Below are 24229 nucleotides of genomic sequence, written 5' to 3'. Positions count from 1 at the left end.
ATCTGCATGCCTGTGGTTGCTCTGACTCAGCTTGGCATAGCCCTTCACCTGTCACAACCTTAGCCTTAGACACTGTGGATCAGCGTCCGTGGCTCACACAGACCAGTTGGTATAAAAACTTAGCTGGGCATGTCCTGTGCTCCACCCTGGTTACCAATCTTGTTTGTGGGCTAAGGTGTGCTCTGTATTGCCCGGCGCGCCCATTCCATTGCCGTTTTAATACACTGACCAGCTGTTGATGCCCCTTTGCCCAGCCTTTCCGACCCCCAGGTCACCAGTGGGAGATATAACTCGCCTGGGGAACCTCACATGTTTCTTCCCTTGAACCCCTCCCAGATCCAGTTCTACATGCCACTGCGCTTTGGGCCAGTGCCCAGTGCAGTCTGGCCCTCCCCTTTGCCTTGCTTGAGCTGGTGAACGTTGTAGTCCGGCCCACCCCGTACCCCCCTCAGGATGCACACTCGAGGGCCGCTGCCCCAACTAGTCTAGATTGCCATCGGTTTTCCAATCTGTGGTCAAAGCCAGGCTTCCTGGTCACCCCTAGCTTAGTCCATCACCACTCCATCTCTTGAAGTGACCTATGGGGCCAGGGGGGAGGTGGTAGCTCTTGGGCCTGGAAAATAGCTAGGGACCCCCTCCCTGCCTTGCGGCGGTGGTCTTAGCATGCTGAGTCCTCATTCTCAGATCTGGCCTGGCTGGGGCGCCTCCCCCCCACCCCCGGGCCGCCCAGAGCCCTGGGGGGCTGCCCGCAGCCGCTAGCCCAAGGTTCCAAACCCTCCCAAACTCGCCCCGCCTCTAGCTTATGGTCGAGGGGCGGAGCTAGCCCTCTAGCCCTGTTCTGAGGTTCCCTCATGGCGGGCTTATGGGGGGCGGGGGAGGTGGTAGCTCTTGGGCCTGGAAAATAGCCAGGGACCCCCTGGGGGAGGAAATTGTTAGGAAATAAATATTAAAAAAAAAAAACCAACGGTGAAAAGGGTGTGTCTTGTGGTTATGCTAAGCAGTTAGCTCTGTCTTGATTGCTCTTCATAAATCTCTTGTTCATTGTTTCTTGATTGTTTCTTGGCTGACATAGACCTAAGAAAACCCTCATTTACACATCCACTGGAGAAGAGAACCGCATTGCCACAGTCAGGAATGCGTTCTGACGAAATTCTGTTGCCAAAGTTCCCAATATAGAGGAAACGGCAGGGGAGACTCAGGCCCTGGGGAGGCATGGCGAATGCGGAGCAAGCTGCCCTCCCGATCTTGTGCTTCTGCTTCTGGACCCCTCCTCCTCCCCTCCCAGTAGCCTCGTGAGGCCTCACGGCCCCATGGCCTTCGTCAAAGGCACGCAGCCCCCGCCCGGCCCGGCGCTTTCTGCAGGCGCGGGGTTAGGTAGGGGCGAGGCTCAGGGCACATGATGCACTCCCCCCCGCCAGCGCGCCCAGCACATGACCTGTACCGGTCAAGCGGGGTCCTGGCAGACGGGAGCCGCCGTCCCCCAGCACGGCCCATGGCCTCCCCGCGCCTGGGGACTTTCTGCTGCCCCACGCGGGACGCGGCCACGCAGCTCGTGCTGAGCTTCCAGCCGCGGGCCTTCCACGCGCTGTGCCTGGGCAGTGGCGCGCTCCGCCTGGCCCTCGGTCTCCTTCAGTGGCTGCCCAGGCGTCGGTCTGTCGGTCGTGTGGCCCATTCGACCTCTCCGTCAGCCTCCGTCAGCATCCTGCGCGCGGTGACAGCCTGCGATGTGCTTGGTTGTTTGGGTAAGGGCGACTGGGGCGGCTCGGTCGGTGCCAGCGTGAGCCCGTACGGCCTGCAGGTTGACACCTGACCGGTGTCTGGATGAGGCTGTGCGGACCCGCGTGGCCAGGTTAAGGCGCGCTGTCTAGACCGCACCCGGCAGGTGAAGGGCGTCTGCCCGCGACAGGCGGAAGGACTAGGGCGCTCTGCTAATCATGATGGTTGGTAAAACGTGTTAGGGATGTTGGGGGCTCTCAAAACCCACTGCAATGCGCTTATTAGTGCTTACAAGGGAAACTTAGCACAGTCCAGTTAAGCAAAACCTGCAATGCAGAAGGGATTCTCCATAACCGGTCCACCACGAGACTGTGAACACCCTCAGAGTGTGTGTGTGTGTGTGTGTGTGTGTGTGTGTGTGTGTGTGTGTGTGTGTTCTGTTCTGCACCACATATTCTCTGTTGGCGTATATTTCCTAATCTAAGACCACTTCCCAGTCCAGACTTTCCAGAGCTGATTTTTCACCAAAGGTGTTCATGTTGCATTGTTCATGGCTGTGACACGTAAGGATGGACTTAAATTTTCAGTATGTTTTGTAACTCAAAAGAATTATTGCTGGTGTTTGGGTGCTACCCGAAATGTCCGTGTGTTCCTGAATTGAACTTTCTGGAAACACGAGTTCATTCGCCCCTCATCTGGGGCTGCCTTGGCCCTACAAGGAAGAGCCGAGTATTTGCTAGAGAAAGGAGAACGCTTGGAGACAAAAAAGTGGTCATTGCGTGGCCCTCTACAGAGCCAGCTTGCTAACCTCTGCTCTAGACCCTACTCTGGATCTTGTCATTCTAACATTTTCCATTGTACAATTTCCAGTGTATGTCATGAGCAGATATGGGCACTTTGCCCTTCTAAAGGAGTGTAATGGACACCCCCCAAGCCCCTCACTAACTTCAGCTAAGCTCCCTCCTCACTGGATGCTCATGTTCAGAGTGACAGAAACATCACGGGAGATGATTGACTTCCCATAACTTTCTCTGATCTCGAGTCACTTTCTCAGACTTCAAAAATACAACATGGAAGTAGTATTTCCTCCCTCTTAAGGATAAAATCATGTATGGAACTGGGTGGTTCAATCAGACACTGTTTTTCTTCCCGATTCCACTACATCGTTGCGGAAAACCACCTTAATAGTTTCTGTTATCTGAATAACTGGACTTAAAGATGGGCTCAACCATATTTTCAGGGTTAGTAAAAACACTTGTATATGCTTCAGTCTGTAGAAGGGGAAGAGGTGGTACTGTGGCCTGTTGAGAGGAAACCCACAACAGCAGGAGGCTGGAGGATGACTGGACTCTTTTTTTAAAACAAAAAATTCATTTATTTTGATCATCTTTGCATAGTTGATTAGGGCACAAAGGGTCAAGGGCTACAGGAAAGTGGGTAAGACCATTGTTTCCACATTATTTTTTTTCTGTATCCGGGGTAAGGGGAGAGATAAAGGGAAAAGCCCCGCCCAACCTCCCACCCATCCCAGGTCCCTGACGTGGGCACGCTCTGAGGGTCCTGCTCAAGCAGTTTTGATAGTTCAACAGTTCTGAATTGCTGCCAATCTCGCCACTCCAAGCATGATGAAATCTCTTCAGAATCCACTAGCTGACATAGTCTCTTCATGGTTGGGATTCTGAGATCAGCAGTTCAGTTGGAGGGATCCCCGAAGAAATTTCGTCTAAGGTGATCCCAGACCGGATTCTTGTGTGTGCTTGCCAGCGCAGGGTCCGGCACAGTCTGTCGCCCCAATCAGCTTATGCATATGCTGGTGGTTGCATTTGCTGGGTCATTTCTGTTTCCAGACCTGTCTTCCACGTGAACCAATGGGTGTTGCAATCAAGCCTGATTCTGCCCGGCACATACTTGGCCCTCTCACAAACCAGTGGGAGCTGCAGCCTAGTCGGGATGATTCCCAGTAACCCCCACCAGGCCTGCCTCCTATCCTGATTCCCGTGCTTGCCAGTATGTACGGCACACTTGTCCAGGCTAACTGGACTCTTAACTGAAAAGTAAGAAAGGAATGCCCACCCGAAGGGATTTTCATTGAACACAAAGTAGTGCTGTATGCCAGCCACCATAAAGCTCTAAAGAGGAAAATAAAATGAGCAGGATCTTGGTGAGGGGGAGACATGCTTTAAACTTTTTAGTGTTCACAATTCTCTTTTCAGTTTTTATTACATGGTATATGTATTTGTTTAGCAGTGTATGACAGGTGTGTATGTGTTAAGTAGCATACTGCATAATGTGTTAGCAGCGTGTATATATGTATGTATGAATAGCATATTGCATTGTGTTTAGGTGTTACACAGTGCATATATATTTAGTAGTGTATTAAATAGCACGTATATGTTTAGTGATGTGTTATGTAGTGTGTTTTGTGTGTGTTTCACAGTGTCTGTATATTATCTTAGTATAGGTTTGAGCAGTGCTAGATATTCGGGTTTAAAAGCAAGGGAAATATAAAAGAGAAAAAAGTAAAAAGCAAATTATTGGAAGGCGATTTGTAAAAGTCTTAAATTTATCTTTTGAAATGAAAGGCAACTGTCTGTTTAAACTTCAGAACTGAACTTTAAAATATTTTGAGTGGGAAGGAAGGAGAGGGAGAGATAGCTAGGGAGACAGAGATCCCGTACATTGGCTAACTCTGCCAAATGCCTACAAGAGCTGGAGTCAAGGCCAGGAGGCAGGAACTCCTTCTGGGCCTCTAGTGTGGGTGATGAGAACTCAATTGCTTGACATCACAGACTCTCGGGGTCTTCTGCAGCGGTGAGTGAAACTCAAGCACTCCAGGTAGAATGTGAGCAGCTTAGCTGATGATTGGCTAGCTCAACTACTTGTCCACAACCCCTTGTCCCCTCGCCCCATTCTGCTTTTAAAACTTCTTTTATGTATGTAGCAGATAATGAACACAGACATTATAAGTCCAGCTGAGAGGGACAGGGGTTTAGCCTTCTGATCTCTCTCTGCCTCTCAATATATATATATATATATATATATATATATATATTTTAATACCCAGGTCAGAAATACAGGTTCCTATTTGCATGGTCTCTTCATGATGTCTAGTAAATAAGCAAAATTTAGGGTTGAGATGGTAGCTAGTTAAATTTGGTGTAAGTCACAACCAAAATGGCTGGGATTGCTTGCGTATCTGCCCTGTGTGTATTTGTCCACCCATGCACCTGTTTTTACAGAAGAAACCAGTGTCGTATTTGAATTAGCAACCTCTGATTCTTGCCCAGGTATCATCATTCGGGCCACCGTGTGGCTGGGATTCCCGGCTTTTGTTGAAAACATCTCCGTGGAGAATGGAACAAGCGTTTGGCCCTCTGCTTTCTGTGTGGGCAGCGCGGTAAGTACATCCTCTTCCGCTGCTCTTTCCTCCCTCCTGTTGCTCCTGCTGCACCTGTGCCCTCAAGACAGCAGCAACAGTTACCAGTTTCTGCTGGAAAAACAGCTTCTCAGGCCGTGCCGTGACTAGCGTCACAGGCCATAGCTTTACCTGTTTTACCGTAATGCCAACCCCAAGATCTAGTATGTAGAAGTAGACATATACTTATTATATACATTAAATACTCAGTTCATTGGGAACAGAATTAAAAAATAAGCTTTGGTGCAAAAAAAAATTGGACAGGTACCACAACTGGGATGAGGCTCCCACCAAGGAGTGTATGTGCTGGAATGGGGGCTGCGTTCTATCTAGGAAACAGTTGTAGTCACCCTAGGCACTAGTGTGAGCTGGGATTGGATGCACCAGGCCGGTTCAGATCCCAACACCATCTGGTGTTATGGAGAACCAGGGTAGATGTGGCACTGACTAGGCTGGGTCTCACTCCTCTTCTGAGCCATGTGTGAGCTGTATGTGGGTATGGACGAGCCATGGCTGGGCTGAAACATCCAACATCAAGAACCAGAATGGGGTGAAAGCCAGCCAGGAAAAACCACTGTTCCTGCTAGGACAGGAGGTGAACTGAGTAGGGTTGGCTCAAGAACCCCCTGGCAAGCGCAAAATCTGGCATTGGGAGGGGTTCTGATGGAGGAGCCTGGGCAACTCCTCTGGCAGGACACAGTCCCTGCAGGTAAGCGCAAGAAGCATGATAGGAAACAGCCCAGAATAGGCCATGGAAAGTTTCCCACTGGCATACATTCGGCATGGGTCAGGAGCAGACCAGGCTGAATCAGTTCATGTCAACCACTGGCAAATCCGATCGCCAGAACAGAGTGTGGGATGGGCCGGGTTTGGTTGCGACACAACCAGTACACATTATGGAATGCCAGGGCGTGGCTGCCTGTACTGGATGTGAATGCAGCACCCATCCAGCACACGTGAGATCCAGGAAGGAAGGGGCAGAGCTGGCGGGGGGATTAAGGGGCTGGTCCCCTCACCAGTCAGCTACTCCCACTGGAGAGTTTTGGCTGGGATAGAGACAGACCCGACCAAGCAAGGCTATAACACCTGTGCGCTGCATGTGGACTAGATCAGGGCCGCAGCATCAGCTGGCAGAAGCTGGCACTGGGGACTAATTCTGTCGAGTCAAATCTCAGGACCACCTAAAGAGTGCATAAACCGGGACAGAGAGACCTGGGAGGGAAAAGTGGGTTCCCCCTTCTTGGGTCACTATTCCCGTGGGAGGGCATGAAAACTAGGACGGGGGCTGGGATGGCTAGATAGAGAGGCACTCAACAACATCTGGGAGGGCTGGATGGTTGAGTTGGTTAGATAGAACTAAGCTTTAATACCCATTGACAAGTACCAGAGCCAAATGGGATGGGGGACAGACTGGTCTTCTGCTACACATTCTGGCAAACCAGGGTAGGGGGCGGGCTTGGTGGGGGTTATTGTGGGTCGCCCCTACTAGGCTGCAGCTCCCACTGGGTGATGTAAGGGCCGAACCAGACTGGACTGCAACACCCATTGGTTCCAGTGCAACTCGGGACTGAAAACAGAACCAACCCAGCAATTGCAACCACCAGCTGATCGGGGTGATGGACTGTGCCGGGCCCTGTGCTTGCTAGAACATACAAGAAACTAGTCTGGGAATACCTCAAAGTATCTTTGGAGATCTCTCCAATCGAACTGCTGGACTCAGAACTCTAACCAAGAAAAGACAGAAGACAGAACAGGACAATCATTCATCTCAGCTATATGTTGGCAGCAAATTATGGGGCAAACGGAGACTTTATGATGGACCATATCAATTGGTGGACGACCTCATCGAGCGAAACTGGCAGCGATTCATAACTGCAGAACTATTAACACCACTCGAGCACATATCTCAGAGCATGCCCCACATCCGGGACTTAGGGTGGGCGGGAAACCGGGTGGGGCTTCTCCCTCAATATCCCCCTTTACCTCAGATACGTGATGGAAACAATATGGACATAATAGCATTACCCACTTTCCTATCCCCCTAAACCTTTTTTTTTCCTTCTTTTTGCTTTAACTGTAATTAACTATGTAAAGATTGTCAACAACAATACAATAAAAAAAATTAATAAAAAAAAAATTGGACAGGTTTACTTTTAAATTTTTATTTGAAAGGCAGAGTGACATAAAAAGAAAAACGTTATGAAGTCCTCTTGCATTTTGCACAAATATATGCATAGACACACACACGTATTATGCTCTGCTGTTGCACTGATGTTCAGCTGTAGTGAGTCGATTTAAAAAAAATATTTATTTATTTGAAAGGCAGAGTTAATAAAGGGCAAGAGAAAAGAAGAGAGAGACAGCAAGAGAGAGAGAGAGAGAGAGAGAGAGAGAGAATCTTCCATTTGTTGTTTTACTCCCCACATGGCCATAACAGCCAGGGTGGGACTAAGCTTACGCCAGGAGCTCCATCCAGGTTTCCCACACGGGTGCAGGGACCCAAGCACTTGAATCATCCCCTGCTACTTTTCCAGGTTCATTTGCAGCAAGCTGAATTGGAAGTGGAGCAGCCTAGACTCAAACCAGCACCATATGAAATGCAGCATTACAGGTGGTGGCTCAATTTGGTATGCCACAGCACCAGCCCTAAATCCCTTGTTCTATGGGCTTCTGTCACTCCCTTCCCTCCTACATCCCACTAGAGCATCTGTCCCAACTCACTATTGTGAGGCGTGTAGACCTCGTGCTGATTTTCACACCTGGAAAACCCTTCCTGCCCCTTCTCTGTTGCTGGTTTTCCCGAAAAGAGGTCTTGCAGGAGTGGACACTCTGCTGCAATGCTTCTGGCTGGGTAGCCAAAGCCCACATTGCAGTGCCTGTGTTCAGTTCTCAACTTCAGTTCCCGATGCCAGCTTCCTGATAAATGCAGTCTCCAGGAGGCAGTGGGGACGGCTCCAAGGATTGGGTACCTGCCACCCATATTGGGAGACCTGAACTGAGTTCCTGGCTGTTGGCTTCAGCAAGGGCTGTTGTAGGTATCTGGGGAAGGATCCAGTGATCAGAGCTCTCTTTCTGTGGGATCTCGTTTTCTGTCTTTCTGCCTTTCAAAGAAATAATTTTTTTTAAATGTAAAAGATCAAAGAAGTAAGTTTAAAAAGTGTAATAGAGTTGCTACAGAGCCTCTTAGGCCGGTTTCAACAACATGCCATAGAACTCTGTCTGCTGTACTTTAGCCAAACCCAGCCAAGGAGCTTTAGAGGACAAGCCCACACAGTCCTCCACGGGTCCCACAGTCGGTGCCCACGTGTCTCCCCAGGGCTTTTGTGGGTGGCATCCTGAGGTTAGAGGACCTACCCTCTCATTGCACGGATGGAAGTGTCTTCGGTCTTTTTTGTGGAGACGTTAACACTGGCTCTTCCCCAATACAGGTGTGGATCCAGCTGCTGTACAGTGCCTGCTTCTGGTGGCTCTTCTGCTATGCTGTGGACGCCTACCTGGTGATACGGAGATCAGCAGGACTGAGGTATTAGCGGAGGAAGTTTCTTCCCTTGTCCTCTTCTACAGCGCAAGCGTGGAGACACAGCTAAGCATCTATGAGCTGCCACCTGGAAACCTGTGGCAGCTCATCTGATTTCAAGAGGCCAAGGGGAGATTTAAAGGTGTCTTCAGAAAAGATGGATGCAAATCGTGAATTATGGGAAAACTACATGTGGATTTTTGTAAAAAATAAAGATGTATTTATTGATTTGAAAGGCAGCTTTAGAAAGAGGGAGACAGAGAGATCTTCCATCTGCTGCTTTCCTGCCCAGCTGGACAAGATGGCCAGAGGTGGATTGGTTAGAAGCTAGGAGCCAGGAGCTTCTTCTGGATCTCCCACGTGGATGCATAGTTCCAAGCACTTGAGCCATCCTCTGCTGCTTTCCCAGTCCATAAGCATGCAGCTTAATCAAAAGTAGAGCAGCCAGGACATGAACTGATGTCCATATGGGTTCCTGGGAGTGCAAGCTGTGACTTAAGCCACTGTCATAATGCTGGCCCCTACATGTGGATTTTGAAATTTGTTTGTACCAAACGTTTATTTTCCCCACAAATTATCTCTGAAAGGAGAGGAGAGATTGATTGATTTCATGTACTAGTTTATTCCCAAAATGTTCGCAAGAGCTGAGAATGAACCAGGACTGAAACCAGCAGCCAGGAGTCCAGTTCAGGTATCCCATTCGGGTAGCAGCATCCCAGTCTCCTGAGCCATTGCCAGTGCCTCCCAGGGCCTGGATTGGCAGAAATCTGCAGTCAGGAGCTTCAGTCAGAAATGAAAGCTAGGCAGCTTGACGTGGGGGTGTCTGAACTGTCGCACTTGAGTGGCTGGTACTCAAGCACTTGAACTCTGACCTCCAGAGTGTACAATGGTGGGAAAAAGGATCAGGAGCAGAACCAGGCCAAAAATGGAGACTCTCCCACTGGCTGCTGGGTGTCCCAAGGGGCAGCTAAACCTCTGCACCAGATGCCCACATCCCGACTGATCTTTAAACTTCCTTCTCCCAACAAACGTTTTCAAGTTCTCGTGTATTGAGTTGTTTACACTCTGGGACGTAAGTCGTTGAATAAATTGGAATTTTGGAAGTAAACACATACAAACACAAATTGGCATAAACAGAAACAATTTTTGATTTTTGCATCAAAATACGGGCAGGCCTGCTTGTTCCCCTTTAGGCTTGCTCCCCTCACCATTTGACGTTAGGTGCCAAGCTCTCATCCGTCTGTTTGGAGCCCAGAGACGCTGCATTGAGAACATTTTCCTGGGAAGACCGTCAAAGCCAAAGCCAGAACAAGCCAACCAGCCACATGCTGTATACGTTTATGGAAAAACGGAATCTAAAGGTCAATTTACAGTGTTGCAGAAAGCGTAATTTTTTCTGTTGATGTATTGTTTTTCTTAATTTTACTTCTTTTTAATATTATTATTTTTATAATTTTATGATACAGTTCCATAGGCCCTGGGATTTCCCTTATCCCTTTCCCAAGTCTCCTTCCCCCACCACTGAGTTCCCCTATATTACTGCTATAGTATAGTTCTTTATTTTTTTTTAAGATTTATTTATTTTTATTGGAAAGGTGGATATACAGAGAGGAGAGACAGTGAGGAAGGTCTTCTGTCCAATGGTTCACTCCCCAAGCGGCGGCAACTGCTGGAGCTGAGCCAATCTGAGGCCAGGAGCCAGGAACCTCTTCTAGGTCTCCCATGTGGGTGCAGGGTCCCAAGGCTTTGGGCCATCGTTGACTGCTTTCCCAGGCCAGAGGCAGGGAGGTGGATGGGAAGCAGGGCTGCCGGGATTAGAACCAGCGCCCATATGGGATCCCTTAGTCACTACACTATCGTGCTGGGCCCGAGTATAGTTCTTCATACACAGTCATATGTCCATCATTGCGGGCCTGGACAATGGCAGAGAGTCCAGCATCCTATTGTCAAGATATAGTAAACAGTTTCATTGTAAGTTTCATCTTTGTCTGGAAGTAGAGCTGCATACTGCATTGTATCCTCACATCTGGATATGATAGTCTCCATTACACAGTCACCCTACATCCCCTTAAACAAAAACAAAATCAACAACAGGAAGAAAAATAGAAATTTATAATGCCATGAAGTTAAATAACATGCTACTGGTTATGATAGTGTCTATTACAGTTACTGTACATCCTTTTAAACGAAAAGCCACACAACAAAATGAACAACAGTAAGAAAAACGAAATTAACAACACCATGAAGTGAAATAACATGCTACTGAATGACTAATGTGTTGCTGGAGAAATGAAAATCAAGAACCTTCTTGAAGAAAATGATGCTACTGTATGATCTACGAGTCAGTGAAGATTTAATCAGAACAAAGTGTTTTGAAGACATGAAACTAAATTTAAACAAACATCAAAATCCATGAGATATAGTTTCAATTGATCTTTCTTGGTGAGATATGTCTCCTGGAGGCACAAATAGATGGGTTTTGTTTTTTAATCTAGTCTATTAATTTATGATGTTTGATTGATGAGTTTAAGTCATTCGTATTCAGGGTTGATATGAATGGGTGGTAATTTGGTCCTGTCATTTTAGGAATGGGTTGTTGATTGATTTGGTCTTCTGATGTCATTTTACTGGGATGTTCTTCACATTTGCCTTTGGTTTTGGTGGGCGCTGTTCCTCTTCTTTGTCAAGAGAACATCTTTTTTTTTAAATTTTTTTTTAAAGATTTATTCATTTTATTACAAAGTCAGATATACAGAGAGGAGGAGAGACAGAGAGGAAGATCTTCCGTCCGATGATTCACTCCCCAAGTGAGCCGCAACGGCCGGTGCTGCGCCGATCCAAAGCCAGGAACCAGGAACCTCTTCCAGGTCTCCCACACGGGTGCAAGGTCCCAAAGCTTTGGGCCGTCCTCTACTGCTTTCCCAGGCCACAAGCAGGGAGCTGGATGGGAAGTGGAGCTGCTGGGACTAGAACCGGCGCCCATATGGGATCCTGGGGCATTCAAGGCGAGGACTTTAGCCGCTAGGCCATGCCGCCGGGCCCAAGAGAACATCTTGAAGTATCTTTTGTAAGGCAGGTTTGGAAGAGGCATATTATTTTAACTTTTTTTTACTGTGGAAGAAGTTTGTTTCATTTTCAAAGACAAAGGAAAGTTTTGCTGGGTATTTTATCCTGGGCCATCAATTTTTTTCTTTTAGAATCTGGAATATGTCACTCCATTCTCTTCTTGTCTGTAGAGTTACCTGTGAGAGGTCATCTTTGAATTTAATTGGCATTCCTCTATGTGTTAGTTGATTTTTTTCACGTGCACATTTAAGGATCTTTTCCTTAGGTTCGATTAAAGAGAACTTGATGATCATGTGTTGTGATGAAGATCGCTTTTGGTCAAGCATGTTGGGAGTTCTGTGCCCCTCCTGGATGTTGTTTCCCAATTGGTGCATTAGGGAAATTTTCTTTTATTATTTCATTGAATACACTTTTAATCTCAATTTCTCTTTCTGCACCTCTGGGACTCCCCTAACTCTTTTTTTTTTTTAAAGATTTATTTTATTTTTATTACAAAGTCAGATATACTGAGAGGAGGAGAGATAGAGAGGAAGTGGAGCTGCTGGGATTAGAACCAGCGGCCATATGGGATCAAGGCGAGGACCTTAGCCACTAGGCCACATTGCCAGGCCCGACTCCCCTAACTCTTGTATTTGGCCTTTTAACAGTGTCTTTCAGTTCTTGAATACTTTTTTAGCTTGACTCAGATCTACTTCCAGTTTTTTGTTTGTTTCCCCCTGGTGACAAAAATATCTTCCAATTCTGAGATTCTTTCTTCTGCTTCATTCATCTTATTTTGGAGACTCTCCATTGTACCTTTAATTTGCTCCACTGTATTCTTCATTGCTAATGTATCAACTTTTATTTGATTCCTTTCCTGTGTAGCATATCCCTTAAATTGCTTGAACTCCTGCTTTATGTGCTTCTCCTTGTTGATCAGAAACTTTATAACAAATGTTTTGAATTCTGTATCCCCCATTTTGTCGATGTCTTCCTAGTTAACTCTGAGGTTGGCAAAGGCTTTTGCTCCTTTGCAGGGGAGTCTTCAGTAATATTCATTGTGCCTTTGTCTCTTCTTTTGCTCTTGGTCATTGTACTTCTGGCTATCAGATTCTTCTCCTTGGGGCAGGTTTCTAAGTTGTGTCACCCACAGGTCTGCAGTTCGATTTTACTTATTGCAGTTGGTACCCAGTTCTTTGCTTGCAAGTTACAGGTCTGGATTCTCATGCTAGATTTCTATCATGGTCTCTGTAGCCCCAGCTCCTGGCTCACCACTCTCCACCTCCTGTGATACCATGCTGAGGCTGCACTGTTGTCTGTACATCCTTCCCCCCACTTCCGGTTCAAGCAGTGCCCAGGATTAGGGAGAGAACAGGTGTCCTATACAGCTACGTTGTTGGTGGTGCTGTCTTGCCAGAACCTGTTAGGCGTTAAGTCTGAGGGCTAGACGGATCTATTTTGACCCGTGTGATGCCATAGTCTGTGTTATTTTCCCTGTGGAACCAGTGCAATATACTGAGCTCAGTGAATGCGCTCCCAGCTCAACGCATGCTCAGCTCACTTGTCCTGCTATCCTAAATTTTTTCCACACTGTAGAACGTAGTGCCTGCTGTGCCTCCGCTAGAGTTCTTGATCTGCTGGCCATTAGGTCACTTGTACCTATCTTGTGTAGAACCTGTAGAATTCCACATTATTGCAGTTCACAGAGCCAGAAATGAGTTCACTCCCAGCTCAGGGCATGTGCAGTATTGTCCCTTAGCCTTTTCCTCCCTATACAAAATGGAGCCCGATACAGCTCTAGAGGGCGGACTGGGCTGTGCAATTCACACTGTTCTTGCACCGCCCATCTGGGACCTGTCGCTCTGTCTCTGCCCCTGGTCAAATCAAACAGACCAGTAGGATGGGCAGTTCTTTGTCTGGGTTCACTTGCTGAGCTTCTGGTGAACGTCCCTTCCCACCCTGTTGCTGGTGGAGTTCCGGCTGCAGGTGTAGTTCGGATCGCTGCTTGCTGAATGCCACTGGGGTATCAGTTGCTGCAACAGAGGAGGGGGGATAGGATGGGCAGATGTCAGTGCAAAAGAGAATGAAAGAGATTGCCCAAGAATTCTAACTACAGAGTGAGAGGGGTAGGGTTCATTCCGCTGGTAGAACAAGTGGTAGCCGGGTTCCAGAAAGGCATCTTTCCTGGCTTGGACTGGGCGTTCACAGTTCTTGCATACTGTCCAGAGATGACTTCGGTGATGAATGAGGGCAGCAGAAGAACCAGATGCAACCAAAAAATGGTCCCTTCCCCTCCTTTTCTGCTGCCTCTCCTCACCTTCCGCCATCTGTTGTTTGCTACCTGAAAGGCAGAGAGAGACACAAGAGGCCGTGTATATGTGTTTCCATTTGCATGAGGTGCCCAGCATGAACCAAATCCATAAAAGCAGTGTGGGTTGATGGATTCCAGAGACTAAGAGTGGGCAGTGGCTTTGGATTTGGAGCGAAGGTAGTGTCTAGAATTAGGCAGTGGTGATGGGCTTGTGACAGTATGTGCATACACAGTGATCCTGAGTGAGTTTCACATCAACTCAGAAAGAACCATGATAACAATAAGCTCTGCTCTAAGCTGAGGTTGTTCTGTCCCTTTGTCTCCTAGCACCATTCTGCTCTACCACCTCATGGCATGGGGCCTGGCTGCCTTGCTGTGCGTAGAAGGAGCGCTGATGCTGTACTATCCGTCTGTGTCCAGGTAAGCCAGGCCTCCCAGTAGCCTCAGGTGACCCAGCTTCCTCAGATCCCCAGTCACAGTGCTTGACACCAAGAGCCTGAAACTCCATCTGGGTCTCCCACATACTTGGGCTATCAGCCACTGCTTTCCCAAGCTATTATGGAGTTAGATTGGAGTGCAGCAGCCACGACTCGAACTGGTGCTCATTATGGGGTGCTGATGTCCCAGGCAGTGGCATTACCCACTATACCACAACATAGCTCCTCCCACATGTGTGCTGTCTGGTAGTAAAGGAATGGCAGCCTGATAGGGTGCGTGGCTGGAGGTCAGGTCATGATCTCGGGGCCATGTGTCGCTACACTCGCCATGATGCTTTGAATCATTTTCCCTGATCTGGCCTCGCTCGTTTGCATGCCTGAACACACAAGCAAAATCTCAGATTTTAGTATTTCTCCCTCCGTGCAGCTTCTTTTTTTTTTTTTTAAAGATTTATTCATTTTATTACAGCCAGATATACAGAGAGGAGGAGAGACAGAGAGGAAGATCTTCCGTCCGATGATTCACTCCCCAAGTGAGCCGCAACGGGCCGATGCGCGCCGATCCGATGCCGGGAACCAGGAACCTCTTCCGGGTCTCCCACGCGGGTGCAGTGTCCCAATGCATTGGGCCGTCCTCAACTGCTTTCCCAGGCCACAAGCAGAGAGCTGGATGGGAAGTGGAGCTGCCGGGATTAGAACCGGCGCCCATATGGGATCCCGGGGCTTTCAAGGTGAGGACTTTAGCCGCTAGGCCATGCCGCCGGGCCCCCGTGCAGCTTCTTTAAATTTGATTCTTCCAAAGCCACTGCTTGAAGAGCAGGTGAGTTCCACATGCCATGCCTTTCCCCTACCCCTGACCCCTGCTCATCTACACTGAGTGCAGAGAGACGTGTTTGTGAAATTTCCCAGGCCTTCTATCCAATGCACAATCCCATCTCCGTTGGCTTGCATTCCCATCAGGAAGGTGACCTTGAATTCACAGATTTCAAAATGTGTTGCACCAAAATAAACTTACGTGTGACTTCCATCCTATGTAATCTCCTTTAAAGCCGCTCTCACATCTGGAGCTCCCCCGGAAACTGGCACACAGAGATAGGTGGTGTGTCTTGATTTTGGGGCTGTCTAGATCAGCAATCCGTGTAGCACAATCTCCCGGGCAAATCTGCCCTTCCAGCGGACTCTGTAAACAGTTCATTAGAAAACAGCTACATCCATCCGTTGCTGGACCATCCATCTATGGCTGCAGTCACACCACAGTGTCAAAGTGGAGTGGTTAGCTCAGAGATGGTGATGTAGCCACGGGAGTGCTCCATGGCTTTCAGAAGGTCACCATCTTTACCTACCCTTCCTCATCTCTTGGTCTTTACGCCCCCCCTTGACCCTAGGCCCCTGGCATTGTTCCAACATCTCTGCTTTTTTTTTTTTTTCTTCTTGCAATCTCAGAGGACCATACTGCGGCATCCCGGCTGAAGATGAAGGTGCCAAAAATAAAAATGACAAATGATGGGATCATGCATCCTAGGGCCAGCGGAGGCGGGGGTCGCATTTTCCCTCACCGATTCTTTGCTCTGCCGTTTGTCCTCTTCCGGTCAGGCTGCGCTGTGACCATTAGGGGCACGTCTGTTGTAGTGTTTTTTAAGTCGGTGGCCCAGGGACCTCCCCCCATCTGCTTTTCTCCCTTCTCCTCTGGTTGTTTCTGAGCTGGTCTCGCTCCCCATGGCCTTCAATGCGCATGTCCTCCACGCCGTGGTCTTCTTCTCCCACTTCATGCAGTTCCTTCGTGGCTCATGTGTGAACGGCTCTCCCTCATCTGCCATGGTGATAGATGGCTGCTCTGATCCACCAATAGAAATTCTTTGAAGTTGCTCAAGGAGGGGGACCCGATCTTCTTGTCTCTGGCCAAGGCCATGGGATAGGCACTCAGAACCACGTGGGTTAGTCAAGCATCTTTGCCTGTGTTTTATTTATTTTTCCTAGAAGGGACCCAGTAGGGGGAAATCAGATCTCTCAGAATTTCTTTCATAGGCTTGCTCAGTAGGGACCCTAGGAGACAAGAGCATGATTCATTTCCCTTATTTGCTGGAGATTTATTGCTCGATGCAGACATGAGAAAGAAGTCCCGTTTCTTTTGTGCAGTCAGAGGTGGATTGACGCACTCCCCTTTTGGAGTCTCAGCTTGCACATCGGGAGGCAGGTTGGAGCTGAGCTTTTCTGCAAGAGGAAGGACTTTGTTTTCTTCCTCCAGATGTGAGAGGGGTCTGGACCACACCATCCCCCACTACATCACCACGTACCTGCCGCTGCTGCTCGTCCTTGTGGCGAATCCCATTCTTTTTGGAAAGACTGTGAGTGCAGGTGAGTATCTGGGAAACTCTCCACATACATGGCCATGGGACGCGGCCCCGGGCCTCAGGCTCAGTAATGATACATGTCATTTTTCTGGAAGTATCCAACGTAACTGATCTTACTCACCTTCCTCCAGAGGCAGATTTATTTACTTATTTATTTATTTATTTATTTATTTTAAAGATTTATTTATTTTTATTGGAAGGCGGATATACAGAGAGGAGGAGAGACAGAGAAGAAGATCTTCCATCCGATGGTTCACTCCCCAAGTGAGCTGCAATGGCTGGAGCTGAGCCAATCCGAAGCCAGGAGCCACGAGCTCTTCTGGGTCTCCCACACAGGTGCAGGGTCCCAAGGCTTTGGGCCGTCCTCGACTGCTTTCCCAGGCCACAAGCAGGGAGCTGGATGGGAAATGGAACTGTCGGGATTAGAACTGGAGCCCATATGGGATTCCGGTGCGTGCAAGGCGAGGACTTTAACCACTATGCTGTCGCGCCGGACCCCAGAGGCAGATTTAATAAGTGGACATGAGCAGGTTTGTTAGGTTAGGAACTATGAAGGTTCTTTGCCAATATTTGTTAGCTTCAGGCCACAGCTGGAGTGTGAATTCACCGCTGACGTGGGATATGGGCAACTAAGTGTCAAGGCCAAATGGCTGCTGCTCTCAGCCCTGTTTTCACTCCTGGTAGGAAATGACTATGGCTCTTAGCCCCAGTCTCTTCCTATCTACATTGGAATGTAGTGAATTACATGTAATATGAGTCTCATAACATTCTTAGTTAAAAATCGGTGATGTGGTTGTATCCACGACAAATGACTTATAGAAAAGATTGAAAACAAACACACTCCATTGCTAACAGGAATTTCCTCTGTGTACTAGAACTATGAGTCAACAGTCCTTCTGCAACGTTTTTAATATTTTCTTGTTTATAAGGGGAAATGTGAGAGTGGTAAGGAGTTTAAGGTAAGAATGCACTGGCCCGGCGGCGTGGCCTAGCGGCTAAAGTCCTCGCCTTGAACGCCCCGGGATCCCATATGGGCGCCGGTTCTAGGCACGGCAGCTCCACTTCCCATCCAGCTCCCTGCTTGTGGCCTGGGAAAGCAGTCGAGGACGGCCCAATGCTTTGGGACCCTGCACCCACGTGGGAGACCCGGAGGAGGTTCCTGGTTCCCGGCATCGGATCGGCGCGCATCGGCCCGTTGCGGCTCACTTGGGGAGTGAAACATCGGATGGAAGATCCTCCTCTCTGTATATCCGGCTTTCCAATAATAATAAAATCTTTAAAAAAAAAAAAAAGAGAAGAATGCACTGTTGTTTATAAGAGAGAAACAACCTTTTTAAAAAAAAAAAAAAAAAAGATTTATTCCTCTTTATTGGAAAGTCAGAGAGAGGGAGAGACAGAGAGGAAGATCTTCCATCCACCGGTTCACTTCCCAAGTGGCTGTAATGGCTAGAGCTGAGCTGATCTGAAGCCAGGAGCCAGGAGTTTCTTCTGGGTCTCCCACCTGGGTCTCCCAGGTACAGAGTCCCAGGGTTTTGAGCCATCCTCAACTGCTTTCACAGGCCACAAGGAAGGAGCTGGAAGGGAAGTGGAGCAGCTGAGATATGAATTGGTGCCCATATGGGATCCTGGGGAATGCAAGGCAAGGACTTTACCCACTAGGCTACTGCACTGGACCCCAGAGAGAAATAAACCTTTAGAAATATAATTCCTAGGACCAACTTTGGCCGTGTGGGTGAGACGTTTGTTAGGGCAGCTGTCTGTCCTACAGGAATATCAACTTCCTGCTAAGGTAGCAGTGGGGACTGAAGGAGTTCAGGTTCTGCCACTCAGATGGGGTTTGTGGATTCAATTCTTGATTTCTGGCTTCAGTGCCTGTTACAGCGTTTGAGGAAGGAACTGTCTGCCTCGCGAATACGTGAATGAAATTTTGTGTGTGTGTGTGTGTGTGTGTGTGTCCCCTCTTTCTTTACAGTGGCCTCTTTGCTGAAAGGGAGACAAGGTGTTTATACGGAGACCGAGAGACGGATGGGAGCCATGATCAAGATACGGTTTTTCAAAATCATGCTAGTTTTCATCGTTTGGTAATTTTTCTTTTTTCTTCTTTTCTTTCCCCCTAGTGAGATGGGATGAGCAAACAACTTCTATTTTACTTTTCCAAGCAGGAGCCACAGGTTCCAATCTGAAATACAAGTTGTGATTGCTTTATTTTTTTTAAAGATTTATTTATTTTATTACAAAGTCAGATATACAGAGAGGAGAAGAGACAGAGAGGAAGATCTTCCGTCCGATGTTTCACTCCCCAAGTGAGCCGCAACGGGCCGGTGCTGCGCCGATCCAAAGCCGGGAACCAGGAACTTCCTCCAGGTCTCCCACGCGGGTGCAGTGTCCCAAAGCATTGGGCCGTCTTCGACTGCTTTCCCAGGCCACAAGCAGGGAGCTGGATGGGAAGTGGAGCTGCCGGGATTAGAACCGGCGCCCATATGGGATCCCGGGGCGTTCAAGGCGAGGACTTTACCCTCTAGGCCACGCTGCCGGGCACTGTGATTGCTTTTTAAATCTTCCCCTCCCCCAACCCATTTTATTTGAAAGACAGAGAGTGACAGGGAGATCTATCTGCTAGCTTCCTCCCCCAGTATCTGTAAGAGACAGGATTGGGCAGAGCTGAAGCTAGCACCAGGGACTCTACCCGCGGGTCTCCCCCCTTGAGGGTCAGGGACCCGCCTCCTCGAGCCTTTGTCTGTTTCCCACCAGGGAACCTGGTAGCAGGAAGTTGGAAGAGAAGCGCAGCAGCCGACACTTGATGCCTGCAGGTTGCATAGGATGTGAGCATCCAAGTGATATTTGGCTACACCAAGTACCAGCAACCATCCATGCTTTTTCAGTCTGGCAATTTGCTTCACTCTTTTTTCTTAAAGCAAAATTTAGTCAGTTGAAAGGCAGAGAGAGAGAGAGAGAGAGAGAGAGAAGACATGTTCCACACCTTCTGCATGAAGATGCAGATAAGGGAGGAGAGGGGCCAAGCTGAGCGATCCTTCTCTATTTGGATGCCTTACCTCTGGGTCTCTTGCCCTAAAAAATCCAGGTAGATTCTTTAAAATTGGTCCTGTCACCAAGGCAGAAAATATTTAAATCAGAACAACCTGCGGTGTGGCCAATGGTGGGACAGGGAAAGCGTAGGGGAGGGGCGGGGGTGTTAACAATTCACCTGATCTGAGGAGGGTTGTTTGGGCACCCTCCTGGGAGAGACATAAATGATCTCCCACTGAAAATATGCTCCTTTTGCCATTGCAGACCCCCAACTGACTGGCCAAATTCGTGTTCTCTTTATCCCCGCATCATTTTCTTTCCAACAGCTGGCTGTCCAATATCATCAACGAAAGCCTGTTATTCTATCTTGAGATGCAACCTGAGGTGGATGGAGGCTCCTTCAACCGCATCAGAAATGCCGCCAAAACCACGTGGTTTATGCTGGTGGGTCCATCTAGATTGAACATTTTTTGTTTTTTTTTGAGAAAAACGAGTAGAAAAACCCATTTAGAAGTACCACGTATCGCTATTTAAGTATGGCATGAGTTGAACAGGCCTCTGGGCCATCTACCTCTGGCTTTGGCATACCAGCTAGGGAGTTTAAGTCACTGTTGGGAGTAGCTTGAATAGAAAATGGATACAAGTTTGCTATGTTAATTGGGAACAGTGTGGCAGTACCAGGGGGAGGAGTGGCAAGGCAGAAGCCCGCCTCTTTGGTGGCCCATGCCCCGTCACTTCTACCCTCCTCTTTTCTCCTTCTTTCTGTCTTCTCTTTCTCCTTCTCCCCCTTGTCTGCTCTGTCTCCCCTCCCACTTTCCACTCTCTTGAGCTCCTCTACTTAGAGGCTCCTTTTGAAGGAATAGTGCCTACCGTGGCCTTCCTTTGCTTTGGCCCACAGCAGCTATAACCAGTCTCTTCCAGGAGACCCTCTGATTGCTCTGTGTCTTTGCAGGGGATGCTGAACCCAGTGCAAGGCTTTCTCTTGTCCCTGGCCTTCTACGGCTGGACAGGCTGCAGCCTGGGTTTTCAGTCCGCGAGGAAGGAGATCCAATGGGAATCCATCACCACCTCTGTTGCCGAGGGTGCCTACCCATCTCCAGGGGGCTCCCGTGTGCCCTGTGCAAATCCTGCCTCCGGGAAGGTGGTGTGTGTGGGCGGATACACTTCGGATGAGGCCCTGAGCATGCTGTCTGCAGGTAACACCCCCCCGCCCCGCCAGGCTACGTCTCCTGCAGAGCCGCAGAGCACTCTGGGAAGTCCTTTATGGAGCAGCCTATGCTGTCCGTGGTGAGCTTAGGGTTGAAAACAAATAGTGACGACAGCTAGCGTGGACTCTCTTCTTGTACGTCACCAAGTATGTGTGCAACCCCCCAGAAACAACAGGGAATATGCGTGGATCACATACGTAGGGTGAGCAGAACACTGGAGCTAATGACCCCAAATTCCCTGCAGAAAATCAGCTTTGCGTTTTTGGTGATCTTGGTTACTTCGTCACTCCATCAAAGAAACACCTGCTGGTCTCCTATATTACAGTTGCTGGGAGAGTGCAAGAGACAATACCGCCCAGGGACTTGGGCTTGGACAGGCAGGCTGGATCCAGCTTAATACTTGCAGGTGCAGTCAGGACCAGGTGCTACATGGTTTTCAGGGCTCATGCTGCGTGTTTGCTGGTTAGGGTTTCAGCTTCTGGGTTTTCAAAGGCGACATGTCAGACACATTGAAATCTGGTACTCATGTGTACTGAGAGACTCCCAGGAAACCCTTTGGATTTGTCAGGCTCATTAGAAGGGCAGCAGGTGGGAGGAAGGCCCCTAGGGACCATGAAGTTACAGGCATCATAAAAGCTCTTGTGCATAAACATCCCACTCTGTAGAGCCACAGGAAGGGATGAGAGGATCAAGAAACTTCCAAAGTCACAAGATCCAAGGCATACCACAAAGCATGAGGTCATGGTGGTGGGTATTCTGCCCAGAACTTGGTCACAAGACACCATGTGACTCCCTGGCCAAGACTTTTCTTAGCAAAGAACCACAGAACGCGCCCTGGAGTTCTCCTGGGTCCGGGATGTCCTGCACAGTGAGATTCGAGTCTGTTGTGAAGTATCCCAAGCCTGTCCAGATAGAACAATGTCTTACTATGGGGCAAGCACTTTGGGAATCTTCCAGGCTGGTACCTGGGCTCCATGCCAAGGGATTTCTTCTGTTGTCCGTTAGCCCTTGAGGGACTGCAGGTGGACTGGGTACGGCATGGCTGCCTTTAAGGAGTTGCGGGCCTTGTCCAAGGCACCTAAGAGACAAACCCTTTGTCCATTGACCCTTGATTTGCATGGCACACAGAGAGAATGAAGGACCGATTCTAGAATACGCCACCCGGTTAGTTACTGAAGCGCAGGAGTGAATTGTGAGAAAACCTGGAGAAGCGCATGATGTGTGAGCGTCCCTGTCGCCAGAGTTGTTTTGTATGATGGGCATAGTGTTGACCCTCACTCTACCGAAGCTTTTCCAACACTTCCCCCCTTATTTGAAACATCTCCCTTTTGTCAGTTGTTCAGCATTAACTGTTCAAGCAAACAAACCAGCAAGATGAAGGAAGATGATGGTCAAATAAAAGGCAGGGGGAATTCATCCCACATACTCATAGTTACTTAAGACTCTTTCAGGCTTGAGCTTTCAAACACCCGGATGGGCAGTAAAAGACATCTCCCTGTGAAGCATATTTGGACATAGGCACACTGATATTTGTCACTCTCGCCACGGCTAAAGTTGAAGTTTTTCTTTTAAAATAATTTGAAAGGGAGAGACAAGAAAATAAGAGAACATTCGATCACAGGCATTGCTTTTGCTCTCCAAATGCCCACACGAACCGGGGTTAGCCCAGGCTGATGCTGGTGGCTGGGATCTCAGCCTAGGTCTCCCCATGGGTGGTAGAGACCCAACTACCTGAGTCATTACCTGTGGTTTGCTCCTGAAAATTCCAGAAACTTCTGGAAATCTCCAGAAAAACACCGAATCGTAACATAGGATACTTCAATAAAAACACTGATTCTAAGCAAGTCAGGGATTACGAAGTACCCGTTCACAAATCGGCTTTGACCAGAACAGGAACTCGGTTTGGCAAAAATCATATCACGCATGATCAGGGATCCTTCAAAAAGCTCATGAAGGAACAGAACTTAAAAATAAGTTGATGTTAGCGTGGAATATCTTTGAAATTCATGCAGTGACTTCAAAATTCTCAGTTTCATGGAGTTTTTGCAGATCCCTTATATTCATACACCACTTGCCCGATGACTGTGTAGGGCTGATTTCTTTTGGAATGATGTCCTAACATGTAGAAAGCATGGGTTCCCATGGGAGCAGTCTCTGAGGCTTATGCGAAACCTCTTAGGACAGATCCCACAATGCTTTTTTTCTTGTCCCTTTCCAGGTTCCGATGCCAGCACTCTTGAAATCCATACTGCCAGTGAGTCTCGCCACGAAAATGAGGTGGACTCGACTCTGCTGATGTCATAGACAGACTTGCAAAGGGTTGCAGAAAATGCTCCTTCGACTGTCCATGTCCTTGGACTGTGATTTTTTTGTTTTGTTTTAGAATCATGTTCTTGCCCTATCTGTGTGCTGCCAAGGACTCATGTCATCAAAGCTTCTCCCCAAGGACCCTTTGTATGAGAGGATGAATGGTCCATGAGCTTGTGCTCATGGAAAAAAAAAAAAAAAAGATGGAACCTTCTAGGTCACTCAGTCACGTCTCCAGGTTCTTATTACTACTGGGAGCTTTTCTGATGTTCTAGGTGCAGGCACGATACAAGTCCCTGGGAAAAGTGAAAATAAATGGATTGTGGCTGAACGTAGCCCACCATGGATTCTCTACAAACCACACACACATCTAGCAGGTGCTACTGAATAGAGGTGTCAATGATGCCAAACAGCAGCAGGGTAGGGAATCATCAGGATGAATGGAGAGTCCCAGGGACACCCGTCCTGTGTTCCTTACGATGGAGCTGCCAGTCTGCGCTGAAAACCGCGCCTCTGTCCCCACACTTGGCCTTGTTTCCCACCCCTGACTGCCTCTGACCGGGTGAGGGAGGTGTCGTTGCGCTGAGCACACTTTCTCCCCCTTTCCCCCTGTCTCTGAGTGAGTGAGGGGTTTAATGGTCTGAGAACCCTGGCTTTTTCCCCTGCCCCTAGCTGACTCTGATTGGATGAGGGTGGTACCAATCTAAGCCTAGAACCCTAGAACCCACCACCTGCCCTTGATGAGTCTGAATGGCTGTTGAAGGGAGAGTGAACTTGAGCATGCCAACCGAGCCAAAGGTATTCGCGTAGCTGAAGCCCATGGGAAGCGGAGGTTTCTGAATCCATCCTGAAGTCACTCAAACTGGATCTTGGGTGATTTTGAGTGACTCCATCT

The 24229-nt window shown here is 48.4% G+C and overlaps 1 protein-coding gene across 1 annotated transcript; it reads left to right on the top strand.

The window, feature by feature from the left end:
- Positions 1–1455: 1455 nt before the first annotated feature.
- On the top strand, positions 1456–23359 carry GPR143 (G protein-coupled receptor 143). Its single transcript, XM_058681012.1, has 9 exons — positions 1456–1742; positions 5004–5113; positions 8560–8654; positions 14332–14424; positions 16687–16796; positions 18765–18873; positions 20146–20263; positions 20772–21015; positions 23246–23359. The coding sequence occupies exons 1-9, from the start codon at positions 1493–1495 to the stop codon at positions 23329–23331; spliced, it is 1215 nt and encodes a 404-aa protein (XP_058536995.1). The 5' UTR covers positions 1456–1492; the 3' UTR covers positions 23332–23359.
- The last annotated feature ends 870 nt before the right edge of the window (positions 23360–24229 follow it).

The sequence above is a fragment of the Ochotona princeps genome, chromosome 24, assembly GCF_030435755.1.
Source record: "Ochotona princeps isolate mOchPri1 chromosome 24, mOchPri1.hap1, whole genome shotgun sequence".
Lineage (NCBI taxonomy): Eukaryota > Metazoa > Chordata > Mammalia > Lagomorpha > Ochotonidae > Ochotona > Ochotona princeps.
Note: the sequence above shows the minus strand (reverse complement) of the source record. Positions and strands in the feature narration are given on the sequence as shown.

What these genes read in the sequence shown, in the direction of transcription:
- GPR143 (XM_058681012.1), top strand. Translation starts at nt 1,493, where the DNA reads ATGGCCTCCCCGCGCCTGGGGACTTTCTGCTGCCCCACGCGGGACGCG. An exon ending in CGGAGATCAGCAGGACTGAG is followed by an intron (nt 8,655 to 14,331) that starts GTATTAGCGGAG and finishes TTTGTCTCCTAG; the next exon opens with CACCATTCTGCTCTACCACC. An exon ending in TGGAAAGACTGTGAGTGCAG is followed by an intron (nt 16,797 to 18,764) that starts GTGAGTATCTGG and finishes CTTTCTTTACAG; the next exon opens with TGGCCTCTTTGCTGAAAGGG.